The 16,990-nt window shown below is 38.1% G+C and overlaps 1 protein-coding gene across 13 annotated transcripts in view; it reads right to left on the bottom strand.

Annotated features, from left to right (window-relative positions):
* The window catches only part of HDAC9 (histone deacetylase 9), a 457,669-nt gene that overhangs the window by 175,308 nt on the left and 265,371 nt on the right, over positions 1-16,990 (bottom strand). For 12 of the 13 annotated variants that reach the window (XM_074536959.1, XM_074536953.1, XM_074537003.1 and 9 more), the window contains one exon: positions 13,733-14,002. In XM_074536959.1, coding sequence (XP_074393060.1) covers positions 13,733-14,002 — 270 coding nt within the window. Of the gene's footprint in view, positions 1-11,444; positions 14,003-16,990 lie in introns of those variants that run through there. The other variant, XM_026798657.2, reaches the window with a different exon arrangement.

Here is a 16,990-nt window from a genome sequence, read left to right as displayed (position 1 = left end):
AACATCATTATACTTTATAATGTATATAGAATTTTTTTGTATTTCTAGAACAGAAAAAAAATAATGCTAAAAAATGAATTGTGATAGAATTTGAAATGGAAATTTTGAAGAGCATAATTCCAAGGCAAGAAGTCTCACTTTCCCTGCTTCCAGGGCATCTTCAACAGGAGTACAGAAGTGCATGGCTAATGTGATAGGAGATAAAGATGTAGCCAACCTACATTGCTACAGCTGTGAGAGATCACGATTAAAATAAGTGTAAAATGAAGAAGAATTATAGTATTTCAAATTTATATTATTCAACCAAAAAATAATTCTCATTTTTAATTTGATTATCAGTAGTGCATTGTTGCACTAACAGTTGACAAACTGATTTTGAAGACAAGTTTTAGTATAGCCCTTTAAATTAATCTTTAAGTGAATCCCACCACAGGTCTTAGAGCTATAGTATATACAGAGAAAATGTATATACTATACAGAGAAAATGGGTTATAAATAATTGAAATGAATCTTAAGAAAGCAAGATTCTTTTTGACAGGGACACAAATAAAAATGTATCTGAAGGTGCTATTACTCAATTAAATATCCTCATGCTTTCATGCTTGCAATTCAGAAGCATAAAAGTAACTTTGGAGGATCTGTTTTTCAAGTAGTGTGGAGCTCCTGGATTTCTGGAAATCAGGCTTTTAAAAACGTGGGATTCTTTCCACACATCCTTCTGGAAAGTTCATTCTTCCTAACTCAAAAACCGCAGCAGCCGGTGCCTCATGGATATGCATGACAGCGCTCCTCTGTCTCTCTCCTGCTCACACTTTGTCATTTTTGGACTTGAATAGTGCAGCATACCCTTGCCTGACTTCTCAGTGGGGTATTTTTCTCCCTGCCCAGTCTTTCCAGAATCACAGTACTGAAGCCAATACAGTATCTTTTTTTGGGGGGGAGGGAAGGGGATAGGGGATAAGGGGAACGTTCTCCACAAACTCCACCCTGTTCAGTTTTTCTTGGACTTCCTCTGGTTTCTTTTGTGTAGAGCTGTCATCAACATTTGCTAAGTTACAGCATGCTAAAGACTCACACAGTGAGTTATGTTTTTTCTATAAATGCAAAGACATATGTGCTGCTTCTGTACATCTTCATGCACACACCTAAATACCTATGTGTATCTACGCAAAATTCATCAAAATGTATAGTAGTGAAGGCAATTCCTGTATAATGTTATGTTTGAAGTCCTTTGGTTGAGAAACATGTAAATACATGGATTGTTACATGAGGAGGCTGGAATATATGCCCACACCTGTTAAGTAAGTGGGAAGTAGTGTCATCTAGTGGTTAGCTCAAAGCTAAAGGGGACAGGAGCTCTAATTCAGCACATAGTAAACAACATTTTTAATTCTTGCATTGCTGTACTGTGAACCTTAGAAGAAATAAGTATTATCTATTAGGTGTCATTGATTCAGCTAGAAAACAGAGAAAAGTGAAGCCAGAACTAAGTATAACTGTTAAGTGGTCCTTTTCCTTTTATGCATCCCATGGCGTCCCATCAATGTTTCCCTCTGATGATGCAGATTTCTTCAGAGCATAGGCATCTACCCATCATTCCTAGGCCATCTACCCATCCTCTTCCAAATTATATAGTTCAAAAACTGCTGTGGCAGGATGATGGCCCACTACCATATAAAGAAGTACATTAATTTATTGATGAAACATACTAACTGAAGTTTATTCAATAATTTTAAAAAAAATGAGTTGGCAAGTCTTTCTATATCTAGTAATATCTTATAAGATGGAATTTGTTTAAAAGATGGTTCTTATTCTTTCCTCTTCTGACAACATGATTTTTAGAAATAGTATCCTCATACAGTCTTAATTATTTTAGCATCACTTCTGGTTGCAGGAAAAGGTAGAGTACTTGCTTACAAGTGAAGGAAGTGGTGGTGTTAAGCATATATTTAAGGCTAAGTGTGTGATTAATTTCTCTGTAGATTTGGGGTTTAGCATATGAATGGAGTACTCTATTTGCTCGTCTATTTTTGTCTAAAGACTTAAAGGTGTCACTTGCAGATATTTCTTACATAAAAATAACAGTAAAGTGCTAACATAAAAGCTAACTTATATCTGGCTGCAGCAGTACTGGTATAAGTATTTGCTATGGAATCTTAATTTTACCTATAACACTTTCATCTATTGAGATGAAAGAAACAAAAAACTACTGGAACTGTTGAATGAAGGGCTAACCATATTAGAAAGGAGCAGTTATAAACAGGACTTTTCCAGCTGCCCTTGCTAATAGGCAATTCTAAAATAACAGTGGTGTGTGTCTTAGGTTTCTGCTAACAAAGCTGATTTCTGACCAGAAGGCTAGAGTATTCTTTTTCATCTATTAAGCCCTGAAAGTGACAGTTCTTCTTCATATCCCTAATATTTCCTTTTCAGCTCACCAAGGCCAAAATGTCATCTTCTCTTGTAAAACAAAGAATCAAAGCCAAATGGTTAAAATGCAAAGTTTTGGTTAAACAAACAGTCAGTATTTCAGTGGTTTTATCTGCAGCCTGCAGAGCAACTAAACAAAGCCAAGATATTGTCCATCTCTTTGACAGACAAAGAGCCTCAGAGGTTCAGAATGACATGCCTGGGGCTGGCACGTGATTAGAGTAATTAAATTAAATAGCAGGAAACATGTTTTCCATATGCCATTGCCTGGCCACACACAAACTGTAACAGTAAATCTTTTATATTATATTGGTTCAGGGAAATGTATAACCATTCTAAAAATGCATGATGCCCACAAAAATAAAAAGCATATAGTAGCATATTCAACAGGCTCCCTGGCCTTGGTCACTGGTCTAAAGTGCCAAAGAAGTTGATTCCTTATTTATTTATTACTAAAGGTGCAGCTTAAAATTCTCTGAGCATTCTTGATATGTTACTGGATTTGCAGTGGATACTCCAAATAAGGGGGGGGAAAAATCCTCCCAGTAAAATAAAGTGAAAATTTTGGTTATCTTCCACACTGAGATCCTAGCATATCCCTGTCAGCGTTTTACAAGAGTTAGGCAAGTTGTACATACTCAGATCATATATTAAAAAGGAATTTTTGTTTTGGTTCTATTTTCCACAGCAGTATCAACTCAAATTTCTTTGTTCTCATGGCCAGTTGTTAGAAAAGCCAACATGTTTATCCATGCCATAATATAGTCAGAAGAATTGCTAGTCAGTGGGATTATCTGTCATCCTTGAATTTACTTGTCACTACACTATTAATATCAACTAGAACATTTGCTAATCTATTTCCGACTCATCTTTCAGTGGTTGATGATGCCAAATCAAATCTCTGCTATTTCTGCTGTGTAATGATTTTGTGCAATAGGGAAAGGCCACAATTCCCTTTGGAAGAGCTGTCACAAAGCTGCTAAACATTTAAATGCCCAATCCTTGGGATTTTTAGGAGATGACGTACAGAACACTTCCTATAATTGAGAGATTCTGAAGACTGAAAAATGCTCTTAATATGAAGATTATTAAGAATTCAGAGAAAGCCATTGCAGCAAAAAGATGTCCATTGAAAGTAAATTAAAATGTAACTCACCCTTCCCTGATGAAAAATATATTAGATAATTTCATAAGCATTTTAGGTATTCCATCTTCCCTTTATCCTTCTCCTTTACCCAGAAAACCCACAGATGAAACAATGATAACTTCAGTATTTCTGATTTCAGATCCACCACTAGTCTACAGTATTAAGTTTATTAATTGTTTCTATTCAATTAAATCAAAATAAGAGCATCTAGCTGGAAAAAAATAAATGTGAATTTATTTTTGAAAAGTAGTGTAAAAGATGATAAAACATTGATACTCAGATCAATCTTTAGCGGTTATGATATTTCTCAATTTATTAAAGTGTGATTCAAGATGTAGTCATAATGGAGAATTAGAAACTGAGGCTTTTTTCCTTCTATTCCTTTGAATGCTTTCTTTAGTAACTAATCTCTTTTGTTTGATCAGGAAAATTTGTGTTGAACAGTGAACCTAATTAAAGGAGACAACTATGTCAGGACAGCAAAGACTAACAATTCACTTTGGTAGCAGCTGAGAGAGCCTTTATTTAACCTTTCTTTAACTGTCTGAACTCTTCTCTTCCCTGAAAGGATCAGTGCACTTAAATTATTTAGCCTGAAGTTTCTATGCAGTGGGTTAAACCAATCAGCTAAAAGGTAAAGAAGTTAAACCCTCCTACCATGCTGCCTTCTGAGAACAAGGACAATGGAAAAAGGACTTTGTAGCAGGTAGAAATCTGGAGCCTCTGGCTGAAGTAACCTCATCCTTCAGGAGAGGACAGAGTTGCTCTCTGAGCTGAGGAGGGCTCTCAAGCCCAACAACCAGATGTCTGTAACGTTTTACTGCTGCTGCTTCACCTCCTCCATCTCCCACCAGCATCCCTCACCATGCCATCCCACAGCATTGCCTGAGAGAGGAGGACACCCTTGCATCTGCCCTCCTTGCTCCACAACTGGCCTTTGGCCTCCAGCCACTGCACCTTCCCTGCCTGGAGCCAGCCCACCAGGGCTTGGTTGAGCACGTGTGAAGCAAGGGTAGATAAAGGCTCTCAGCCCTTTATTTACACCTTCTGATTCTCAAAAATGGGACAAATGTGGAGAACTTACCAGAGTTCTGGGCTGGTACAGCAGGGGATACCTGCATGGAGAGGCATGGGAGGGAAAAGGGGCTGGAGAAGCTTCTGGGTAGGAGTTAATCACTGAAGGGGAAAAACACTGTGGTAGCTTTGGGTATAATTGTTCTTCTGATTTTGCAGCTCCGCCTTTCACCTTTTGGTGCTCTTCTGGCATTACCCCTTATAGGGACATGAGATTAATGCTGTGAGAAGCCTCCATCCCTGTCAACCATCACAACTGCTTCAGTGGCATAGAGAAGATAAAGCCTTTTGAGAGAACTTAGTAGCATGTCTTTGCTCTTATAATGCTATCCTGTACTTGGACCTATGAATTCCAATTCAGTGAATTCTGCCAACATTAAAGAAACTCCAAGTTTTGCCCTTGGCGATGCCCTTGGTGAAGCCCTTGGTGAACTACTCAGACCAAACAGCTTGGACAGTTTCGTTTTTGCTGTTCTACGTCTTGCTCCAAAGAACTGCTGTGAGCCTTGAGGACCTCCTCCAGTACAGCACTTCTCAGAAGCTATACAGCACAGGGATTGAGCACAGCACCAGTACTGACTGCCAGTTGTTCACTGATGGTGCCAGAGCACTGTAACAGAGATCTGTGGAGAAGGCAATGCCTGAGGAGTGAGTCTGGTTTCTAATAGGAGTAAAGTTCTGGGGCTGCTCTCCAGCTTCTCTTTTTGCACAGAGTATCTCTGCTGTGCAGTCAGCTGCATGGCTTAAAATCTCCTTGCTTTTTTAGGCCCAAATTCTTAGTTTAATGGATGAATTTAAAATATATATATATATATATATATATATATATATATATATATATATCTTCTTGACACCAATTTCTGTTTCATTTACAGGATTTTGCAGGTTTAATGCAACTGATCTCCGTGGAATTGTGTCCCTGCTTTCCAAATTGCCAAATCCTTCTCCAGTTATAAAGCCCTCACCAGAAAAGTCTTTTCAATACTTAGCATATGTATTATAGCAGAAGAAAGAGAAAAATAGGAAATGTCTGGTAAAACAGCTTTGTAAAGATCCTGGTAAAGATCCTGATCTTGGTAAGGAGCTTCAAAACTTTTTCTTATCTAATTTACCTAACCCACTTTAAGTAGCTGTCTATTAGTTCATATTCAGCCTTTTGGGATGACACTAAATGCACATCAGTAAGATAGATAACCACTCACTTGTATCACTGACCAGCTAGGTTTCACAGTATCCTTTCAAACTCACTTGTCCTTTCAAACTCACTTGTTGCCTCTAGGATTGGGTTCTGATGACCAAAATTCTGAAGGAAACTGTGTTGTGGAACTGTTTCTCAGTTGTGACCACCTGCATCTCACCTTTACAACATCAGCTTCACCATGCTGTGCTCCTGTGGGTCTGACATCCCACCAGGCAGAGCCCACTGCATTCCATGCCAACTGATTTCACAGCCTGAAAGCATTTTGAAAGCCACTAAACGAAGAACTTGAAAACTGATGGACTTTGCTATATATATATATATGTATATATATATATGTGTATAATGCTATCTAACTTGAAGGCAGTCAATAGACTTGAGAAAATGAGCAGCCTGCCTGGTTAGTGCATTATCCATCAACACAGGTAAGGAACAGTCTCCTGCTCATTCTCAGTCTCTTGCTGTGGGAATAGATCTTGTTCCTGTTCCTTTTTTCTTGCTGGTCCCGAGCTACCTGTGCTGTGTTCTGAGCCTGCCTGAGAAGGGATTGTTATGAAAAAAAATTGTTCACACAGCACAAAGGGCAATGCTGTGCATATTTTAACTGAATAGTTAGCATCCTTAGTGAGACCCAATTACCTGCAGAAAGGGCCAAATCAGGACTGTGGATGTCAGGTGTCCCTGGACTGAACCTGGGCTGATAGCACCTGTATTGAGCACTCCCATTTTCATGTCTGTCAGAAATGGTAGGAGATTTAAAGCTCTCTGTATAAAGCCAGTAGATTCAGAAAACTGAAATATATGCAGAAACTTATGGGAAACTATGACAAAAGACCTCTACAAATTTAGATAAATGGTGAAAGCCAAGAAGTTTTAGAAAGCAAGGAAGATGCCAAGAGATGTGCTGTTGGATTTGGGTGCCTTTGATACCTTAAGACAAGGTGTCAAAGTGGCTGAGAAATGAGGGAAACCAGTCACCACCTGTCCCTGTGTGAAGTCATGTAGTTGAGTGATGGAATTATGGTCTCTGATGTGTAGTAACTCTTCAGCTTCTATTTTCAGTAGAGCAAGATCTAGGAGAACAAGCCTTAGAAGAAGCTGGTCTCAATAGGTGTCCCTCTGTGCACAGCAGGAGAGAATTTCCCAACAGTGCTTCTGTCCTGTGCTCCTTCTGGGTCTGTTCAGTAACAAAGACCTGCTTTAAAAATCTGCAGGCTGCCACCTAAAAACTATCATGCTGTTCTTATTGATGGGAGCAAAAGGAAAAGACCAAGGAAGGAGTATGAGACTGAATCCTCCATGCTCTACTGGCTGCTTTACAGAGAACCTAAGCAAAGCCTTCTCAAGCCCTTGACGTTGCTTCATTGCTGCAATCTCATAGCTGGAACTTTCACAAGCCCCTTTGCTGAGGAAACACAGGCAGGAGGAACAGAAACACCTCCTTGGTCTCCTGGGGATCCAAGGGTCACAGGCCAGAACATGACAGGAGACAGATTATGTACTGCTGCTTTCTGCATCAGAGCACCTATGTCTCCAAGGCATTTGGGCTGAGCTGCACTTCCAGGACATTTAACAACATAGTTTTATGAAGATTTAGCCAGCAATATACTGAGGAGTGCATTAACTCACTCTCATATTTTAAAGGAAGGAGAAAAATGAAAACTCATGCATGTGTACATATGAATGTCTAACAGTGAGAAAGACATTCCGAGGTCAAACAGAATTCTTTCCAAAATGAGCATTTAAAGAAGCAACTTTCCAAGAACACATAATCCTCTTCCATGACAATATTAATGAAACTCTGTGCTGTAGGATACAGGAAATGATAAATTGCCAAAAGGTTTGAAATTAATGTCATCTAACTGTCAAAATATGCAGTGATAATTACTGGGATATGGACTTGGACGCTTTTGATTCACGCTAGTTATGTAGCCTTGAATAAGGAATTTTGCCTAGTGTTGCCCCAGTGGTCTCCTGACATTCTGCTTTCTCTGACAAATGGAGAAATAAGAAAAATATCAAGGTGCTATATCCTAAGTATTTGAAAGAGGAAAAGAAGCATAAAATCTTGGCTCTAAAAGTAAAAATAAAGCAGTGTCAACATTAGTCCATGAAGGTATCAGCAAAATTAAATCATTTTAATACACACTAATGATACATATTCAGGCAGGCAATTCAGTTAATTAGTTTTATGATAAAATAAGTGTTATTGCCTTCTGTAACTGAAAGTTTACATTACTAGACAAAAAATATTGGCAATTATTAATGTTAATAGATTTGAGGCTTAAAAAAAAGGAACCATTTTCTCATCTAACTGGGGATGGAAAAGCATAGTTACTTGGGAAAGAATAACTGTAATTATTCACATTATTATGCACTTTCACATAGAATTAGCATACAAAAAAGATTTCTTTTTCTTGTAACACAGTTTTTAAAGACCACAGTTAGAAAATTGATAGAAATGAACACGCCTTTAAGAATAAGGCTGAGAAGAAGCAGGCTAAATATTAAGAGGCTTCCCTGCATGTTGAGAAATGAAAAATTTTTGCAAAATAAATCCAGCTACACAGCTCTCCACCTCCTTGCTCCATCTACACTATGCATGATGGTAGAAATCATAGAGTCAGCTTGTGTTGTGTAGGAGTTATGCTGGGACTGTGCACTCACAGACTTGAGCAAGGGCAGGAAGGTGCAAGGTTAATGTCTTAATGTCTTACTGGCTGCAAGTTAAAGGAAACAGCCAAGGCAGCCTACAAAAAAAGAGATGAATTGGGCTAAGACTGCAGTGGCGATCTAATTTAGGAGGGAGGAGAGGGGAGGGCAGGTTTATTTTTAAGTCTGACTTCGTTCAAAACTTACATTTCCATTTATCCTGCCCTTCCCAGCACTTTTCAAGGGCAAAAATGCTGTAACCATCCTGGAAGGATGAAGTGTACAGAGGGATAGTTTTAACATCATATCCTCCAAACCATCTCCCTCGTATTTCAAGGCTACGTACCATTAACAATCAACATAGTTACATCAAGCTATGGAAAATAAAGTCAAACAAATGCAGCAAAGACTCCATGATCACATTCAAAACATCTCATTCAGTTAATTAAGGCAGTGGATCACTTACAAGTAAGTATCTGGTCTGTCAAAACAATTCTAGTGACTAAGGCCCCCATTATCACAGCAAATCACATTGCTGAATGATTTCAAGTTACTAAGGGGACTCCTTTTGACCCTCAGCTGCTGCCTAAGTAATCCTTGGGTGGCTGAAACATGTGTGTGTCCACAGGTAGCCAGGGAAGTTGTCCTGCACAGCCTAGATGAGCTATGGGGCCACAATCAAACCAAGCAGGAGTGTGACACAAGCTCAGCAAATGGGGATCAGGAACTGGGACATGCCTTAAGGATGCACCTTCCCAGTCAGTGTGTGTGTGTCTGTGTGTGTGTTTGTGTGAGTGAGAGCACAGCTGAAGAACCCAGATTTTCTGCTGGCTAGGCAGTTTCAGCTAATCCTATTTTTAACCTTTAAATCTTAATCTAAATTAACCTGAATTAGAGGAGCAAAAAAAAAAAAAAAAAAAAAAGCAAATGGAAAGCACAAAGCCTGTCAGATAGCACAGTAAAATTACACAAAAATAACTTGTATTATTCCTCTAGCCCAGAGAAGATAACTTCATCCAGGATGCTCTTCTTCTGTTTGCCTAACCAGTAATTCAGCAGATGGTGTTCTAAACTATATTCTTCCACCGAGAAATGAGGTACAGAAGCTCCATTGCCACCCAGATGATGGGAACTGCATAAGGAAATCAGAAACTAAACAAATAAATGAAAATCAAACAAACATTTCTTAAGTGGATAAGTAGGACATGCTGCTAGTAGGACAGAATACAATAAGGAAATTAACTTGGCTTAGCTAATTTTGGCTGCAAATTGCAAAGTGTTCATAAGGGGGAGAAATAAGTAAACAATTTTAGATTGCTGCTTAAGACTAATGTTAATAGATTTTTACCTCAGAATTCCAGTGAAGATAAAAACAGGGTATAGTCGGCTTAAGTAACATGGAGTAAGTCTTAGTGATCTTGATGATAATGAAGATGGAATGAAGATAGTGCACAAATGAGCGGTGGTAGTGTCTGAAGTGCTCGTGCTTTGCTGAGGCATTCAGCTTTTAATCCTATTTTGTTAATACCAGAAGATGACAAAAAAGCGAAAGTTACAGTATCTATAGTCCAGTAATGTGTGTCTCAGTATATAAGTATTAGGATGGATTTTCCTTCATTTATTAGCAATTACTTCTAAATTGTCACCTATCAGCTACACTGGCTTTATTTTTTGGACAATGGGACAGAATAAACACATACAGTTAAAAAAAAAAAAAAAAAGAGATGCACATCATTCTGGGAAGAAAATAAGATATGTGAATTCTATTTTATTATTATTATTTTCTTCATTAAGGGTTCTTTGATGCATAGTAAATAATTCAGCAAAAAATCTAGGTGCAGTCTCCAACACAGGAATGTTGTAAATTAAAAAAATTTATGGTTGGTCTTCTAATTCTAATGCAGGTATTTAAACAAAAGGGCACTAAATAAAATCCCTGTAATGAAAGCATGATTTACTTAAAGACATATGATTCTAAATACACTATAAACAATAAGGCAAGAAGTACAATGTTACACTGTTAATGCTTATTTTAAGATTTCCTCAGCTAAAACTTGATCTTTTATCTATCTTTGGGGGTTGTATTACTGATGAAACATTACGCTGCTGCTTTAGCAGTGAAAATAACTGAATTTGATTAACAGAACTATTTGTTCTTACACACTTATGTTGTTGAAACATAGATTTTATTTTAGTTAAAATCATGCCAGAATCAAAGCTGCATAGAGCATTTGGAAATGAAATGAACAGTTATAAGAACTACAATGCAATAGGTTTCTAAACTCTTTTGGTAGCAATAATTAATGTCCTGTAGCAACAGGGATTGTTATGCAGTACGAGCTCTCTCTCTGTAAAGCCTAAGCAAAGTTCAGGAAATGTCACAAAGTTATGTAATATTTTCATGGAAGCTCTCTACACTGGGACTTCACTGTCTCATGCAGTTGCCTTAAAGTCTGCCATGTTCATGGATTCCCTCTCTCCCAGCTTATTTACAGGTGGACTTCAGTTTTGCAAAGGTCTTGATGAATACCTGAGTGGTCAGTACAAGCACATTTTCGATTAGGGGTCCAGGCAGGTTTTAGAAATGTTATGTAAATTATTACAGCTCATCTGAATTTTGGATAATTAGAAGCTGAGAAATGGGGATCCACTTTTACCTGTCCTGTATGGGATGATCACGTTTGAGACAGATGCTGTGATGGGAAAATGAGCATGCACCAATACTGTTCCACATTCACTAAAACTTATAATGGCTGATGTAGAATAAAACAAGAGACCAAAAAGAAAGACTTTGTGTAATTATTGTAAGAATAGTGTAATAAAACACCTTGCTCCTGAAAATTTAAATTGTTTTGACAAAGCATAGCAAACATATTTGATTGTACAAAGTAAAAACACCATTAAGTTACCAAATTTACACAAAGTCAAATATCTGGAAGGGGATCTTTTAAAAAAAAACTTTATTTGAGAAAGGAAAATACTTATATCAGAAGGCAAAAAAAGGGAACATACAAACAGAATATATTTACAACACAAAACGAGACCACCTCTAAGGGTGTAAATTATAATAAATACAGTAGATTTAAAATGTAAGAGACAATAATCAATTAGAAATGTGGTTGTTTAAACCCAGTTTTCCTTTTCACTGGTTCCAGGTAGTTTCTCTTATTTTAATTTTATCCAAATTTGAAAGATTCTGAAATTAAAGTACACTAATGTATTGGGGTTTCTCACCTGAATGATGTTATAAAAATATCTTTTGTCTTCTGTGAATACACGTCTTTCAAGTGATATTGTACAAAACTCTTCTCAATTGCAAATTTCTCCCCAAATGTATTTTAAAAGATGCACTATCCCTTTTTGATGAAGCTGAAGTCAGATTTCAAAGAAAATTAAAAATATACAGAATGGAAAACACATATAATTTCACTTTTATAGCCTTCACTTTTTGAATGTAAATGTAATTTTTTTATCCAGGATGGAGAAAGATTTCTTGTTAAATATGAAGCCCACATAAAAATCACCTGTGCTTTTCTCAATTAAATATTTTTCTATCTATTGAGGACTTTTACGTTAAGAGCAACTATGTAGAAGTTTGTTCCGAGATCTTCTAGGAAAAAGGATAATGTATCTTTAAAAGTTGCAACATTTTAGAAGAGACTGAATAGTATTAGAACATAATGTAAACAACACATGCTAATAACATATTTTAGAGCAATTTCTACATTTGGCAAAACAACTATCTCTTTTGAAACTGGATACTGCACTTTAAAATACCTCAGCTTTAGAAATATAAATATTTTTAATAGAAAAAAAACCTGACAAGGAGTCCAGGTCAGTTTGGGATTATCCATATTAAAGGGGATCTTAATACAATGAATCTTTAACTAGCTTAACAAAAGTAAACCTATAAAACAAGGTAAACATATCAAAAGGGAATATGAAGGAAATGTTTCACTGGAAAGCTTCCTTAACAATTTCCCTACTCGCTTTGTTATTTTCTTTGACAATAAATCAATTCATAGAGTGCCTTTAAAAACAGAGGGAGCGCTGCCCCGTCCCCCCTGCCCCGCATTCCTCAGCACATGAATCACTTGGGCTTCCTGTTTCCATAAGGCATTTCCTGCCCCCCCCTCCCAAAATCACTTTTCTGCAGGAGAACAGCAGGGACCTGACAAAGTATGGACTTAAATAAACAGGGCCTTGCACTGCACCCAGCCCTGCTCTGCTGACTCTGAGGGATGGATGGGGATGCAGCTCGCGGGCTGCACACACGACTGCGCCTTTCAACTCCGCCTGGAGCTCCCCGACAAGCTGAACCTGCCTTTTGTCAAGGTGGCATTTTATGCACAGCTGTTATTTTAGGATTTGTCCATGAGACTCCGTTGTAAAGGTCATGAGATATTGTACAATTAGTATTCTTTTTAAAACAACAAACAAGTGATTGGATATCAGATGATAATGATAACAGTTCTGTGCTTGCCGTGCAATGTCCTAATGACTGACTGGAACCACCTAATGCTGCATTTTGCTTCTCACCAGTACTTGCCTCTGCTGCATTTAAGGAAGCCTCTGTGGACATTATCATCAAATAAGACAGAATGAAAAATTAACCAAGCAGTGCAAAGAAGAAAACAATGCAATTTTAAAACAGTGCCTTGCCTCTTTATATCCACCTTGTACTTTTTTCTAAATTAACTTTATACACCAGCCTGAGACCACCAAGATAGCAGTCAGTACCTGTCTACTGGGGAAAAGAATACCCTAACATTAACAGTGTTCAAGACTACAGTATGATACAATATATACAGACAGCTGAAAGCAGAAGTCAGAGGATTTGAAATCAGAAGAATGTTTCATCAATCAGGTCTGGAAACTAATTCCATCAATTGCTGATCTCAACAGGCTAGGCGATACGAGTTCTCTTTCACTAGGACTAAGCGATGTAATTCTGGGCTAATACAATGTCTATCAGCTATTACTCAAAGATTTATGTAGCATAATTGATTGCAACAGATAATTTCTCAATTAGTGGCCATAAGAATGAGCTTCACTATGTCTTCAAGTGTACATACAACACTTCTGCATTTGTTAAATTCTTCGAGCAGTAAATCAGGATTTGCTAGCTCAGTGAATCAAAACACAACTGCTTATCAAAGTCTAGAAAATGCATGTGCTGTTCAGATAATAACCTTAATTACAAATCCTGGAGCTAAATCTTTGCCTATTACCTGTTGCATAAAAGCAGCTTGCTCCCCAGATTCCATTTGCTGGGTTTGAACATCCTCATCACTGTCCAGTGGCTCCTCTTTGACTTTCACAGCCCCCACCTGCTGTCCTATTCTGTCATCCACACCAGCACTGCTGCTCTCAGCCCTAACGCTGGCGCTGCTGGCCGGAGCTCGCTCTTCCTGCATCGAGTGATCTCCATGGAGCTCTTCTTCAGCTTCCTCCAGGTGACTGCCAGGCTGCTTCAGCTGCTCAATGGACTTAGAGAGCATCTGGAAAGAGAAGCGGGGAACAAGCACTGACTCTTTTCACTGATGCCAAACACAAAGCAGTACTAGATCTGCACAGGTGAAATTAAAGTTTCCACAGCAAACCCATGCAGCCGTGCACCGTCAAAAGACTGATGTATCCAGAAAAAAGAACAGAAGTCCCTAAGCAAAAGGCCACTTTTTATTCTGCAGCAGAAAATACCATGTTTATAGATAATGAAAAACATGACACATCTGTTACACTGTTACAGCTGGTAAACTAGAGAAATTAGTCTTAGTCTTTCTTCAAAGAAGAATGCAGAAATACCATCTTACAGTTAATTACCCACAACACAAAATAATAAAGGCATACTAAGATATAAGCAAGCTAGTAGGCTGGTTAATATTTTGTTATAGGCAAATTAGAGAATTTTCACACAATCATCTCTATCAATTAAAGTGTGAAGGCACTGAAAGCCGACAAAGGACAAGTGGCAAAGAGCTGGTGTGAGGCCCCTGTTCTTTGGCACAAGGATACTACAAGCACGTCTGCCCATGACTGGAAGGACTACAGCCTTTGTGGTGCACTGCACAGATATCCCAGTCCCAGCAATGATGAGATAACACAGCTCCAGCCCATAAACTGCTATTTTAAAGCTCTGCAGAAGTGCCGGATGCCTGAGTGCTGCAATCATGTGCAGTTTGTGTTTTGCTGTTTAAGATGAAGCCAATGCATTCCAAAATTCTCCACATGCAGTCCAAAAACCTAAACTGAAAAAAAATCCCACTTTGTTGAAAGAGCCAGAAATCAGACACGTGAGTAAGAAGTTGCAGGGTTCAGTGAGTAATTTTAATTTATTCAACTGGCCCACTCAATTTCAAGTAAATACTGTTTTGTATCATCTAAATCAAATGTCTTGAGAGGGAAAAAACACCTTTTATCTTTACTCTTACATACTTTCCTCTTCCCATCTGTCTCCCCCCAACCATCAATCACGTCTTTCAGACTGAGTTTTAGCTAGTGTTATATACTCAATTACTGAGTATATTAATGGCTGCAGGATGTCTGGTCCTGTCACAAACCATGGACCATACAGTTTCATTCAGCTTGCTAGTGCATATAGAAAAATGCTGGGTTTTCATGTAAACTCTGTTCAAGAAGCTGCAGCTGGAACTAGGAAATCCAGCAAAGTCAACAAGGAGAGTTGAAAGATCAATTTATACAGTTCTGATTGATGCTCTGATGCATATGCCTCACATCAGTGGAGAAACAAATTCCTCAGAGGATGCCTGTCTAGCTATTGTCACAGCAAATCTTCATTTTTGAGGTGTAATGGGAGTTTAATGGCTTACTAAAAATAAACAAATAAAAAAATCCCTCTTCATTACTGGAGTAACTGGTAAATCACAATGTGAGTACCCTGGATGCTGCAGGTGGCATGCCCTCACTGCTTCAACTGATGTGGGGAGTCTCCTTTCGTTACGCAGCATCTGAAAAATTTCTCAGATCAAACCTACAAATCTTTTCCAGTTGTTTTTCAGGGGATGACACTGACCAAGAAGGTACTAAATCTAGCTGCATGTAATCAGCTCAGGTACACTCCTTTCACTTATTATTATTATCATTGTTATGATTGTTAATTAGTTAGCCATTCGTGGGGAGCCTTCCCCACTCCTCAAGCAGGAAGAGAAACGCAGGTTAAGGCTGCATGGCTGGCTGCAAGTGAACAAATACAAGCTGAAACATCTGTGTGACAGATAATCATATAAACTACAGGAATCACTGAGGCTGATCCATCTGTAAACCATTCCCTGTGCCAGTTACTTGACACCAGGTGGGTTTTTCTGCAGGGGAAGCCAAGAGAAAATGAATGCATGCCCACAGCAAGGTTTAGACACATATTTAGCTCATTACTGCTCTTCCTTCTTTTATACTTTTTCACTTTTATGTCAGGCTCTTTCTTCTTTACCCTGCTGTATGGGTACAGCTCTGCTGCTGAGCTTTCTGAGGCAGCACATGACGGACTGCAGTACAGAATCTATATATGGATCACCTTCAGATACTTCTTGCATGCAATCAGTGAAGAGAACAAGCACACCTAAGGGGGACTGCAGAGACTTAGAATGGATTTTATGTACATTTCAATTTGCTGTGTTCCCGTTTTGGACCCTTCTCCCATGCTGTGGAACTCAGCAGGTGATCTGCTCCAGATTTCAGCAACAGGAGGAGATAAGCAAATTAATTTTTCTAAAACTCTGTAAAATTAAAAGTCTTTATATATTTACCCAATAGAGTTTAAAAAGTGCATTTATATTACCTTCTTTACTACAAAATTTTATTAAAAACATCCTCCCCACTGTGATTTTAACTAAGCCTCAGGCAAGGAGCTATGAGGCATTACAGTCATGTCTTCTCATAGTGATGGAGCATGATCAAATTGCTTGGATGGAATGGGGGGGACATGACCCAAAACCTGAAAATCCCTTCTACTGCTCAGATTGCTAAGCCACAGCTGACTGCTTTCTCTGTATCACCATGATGCTTTCATGTTTGATGAAGTTTTATTTAAAGACAGATTGGCCCCATCCTATTCCAGGATTGCTTAATCTTATTTTTGTTATATTTAAAAATAATAACAAAACCATAGTTTATTTCCCTAATAAATTAAGGGTTGTACATGTTGGTTATATTTTACCAGTATACTTTACTGCTATCAACTATTCCAATTTAAGTGGTCACTAAAAAAAAGGTCTTCATGCTAATATAGTCTATATATTTTTTGCTTTTATCTTCAGGAAATTAAGCTATAAGGGATGTGCATGAGTCAAAGTAAATAGTATCAGCAGGAGAGGATGTACTTACAGATATCAATCCATTGTATAACTGCATGAGTCCAATCAAAGCAAAAGACATCAAACTTATCCTAACCTGCTTGGTTGTACAGAAAAATGGAAGACTAAATAATCTGGACACTGCAATAGACCATTTTATAGGTCCTTCAGCTGCAGGCC

Source organism: Zonotrichia albicollis, chromosome 1 (assembly GCF_047830755.1).
Source record: "Zonotrichia albicollis isolate bZonAlb1 chromosome 1, bZonAlb1.hap1, whole genome shotgun sequence".
In the NCBI taxonomy this organism is placed as follows: Eukaryota; Metazoa; Chordata; class Aves; order Passeriformes; family Passerellidae; genus Zonotrichia; species Zonotrichia albicollis.
The sequence above is the reverse complement of the archived record's forward strand: the minus strand, read 5'-3'. Positions and strand labels throughout refer to the sequence as shown.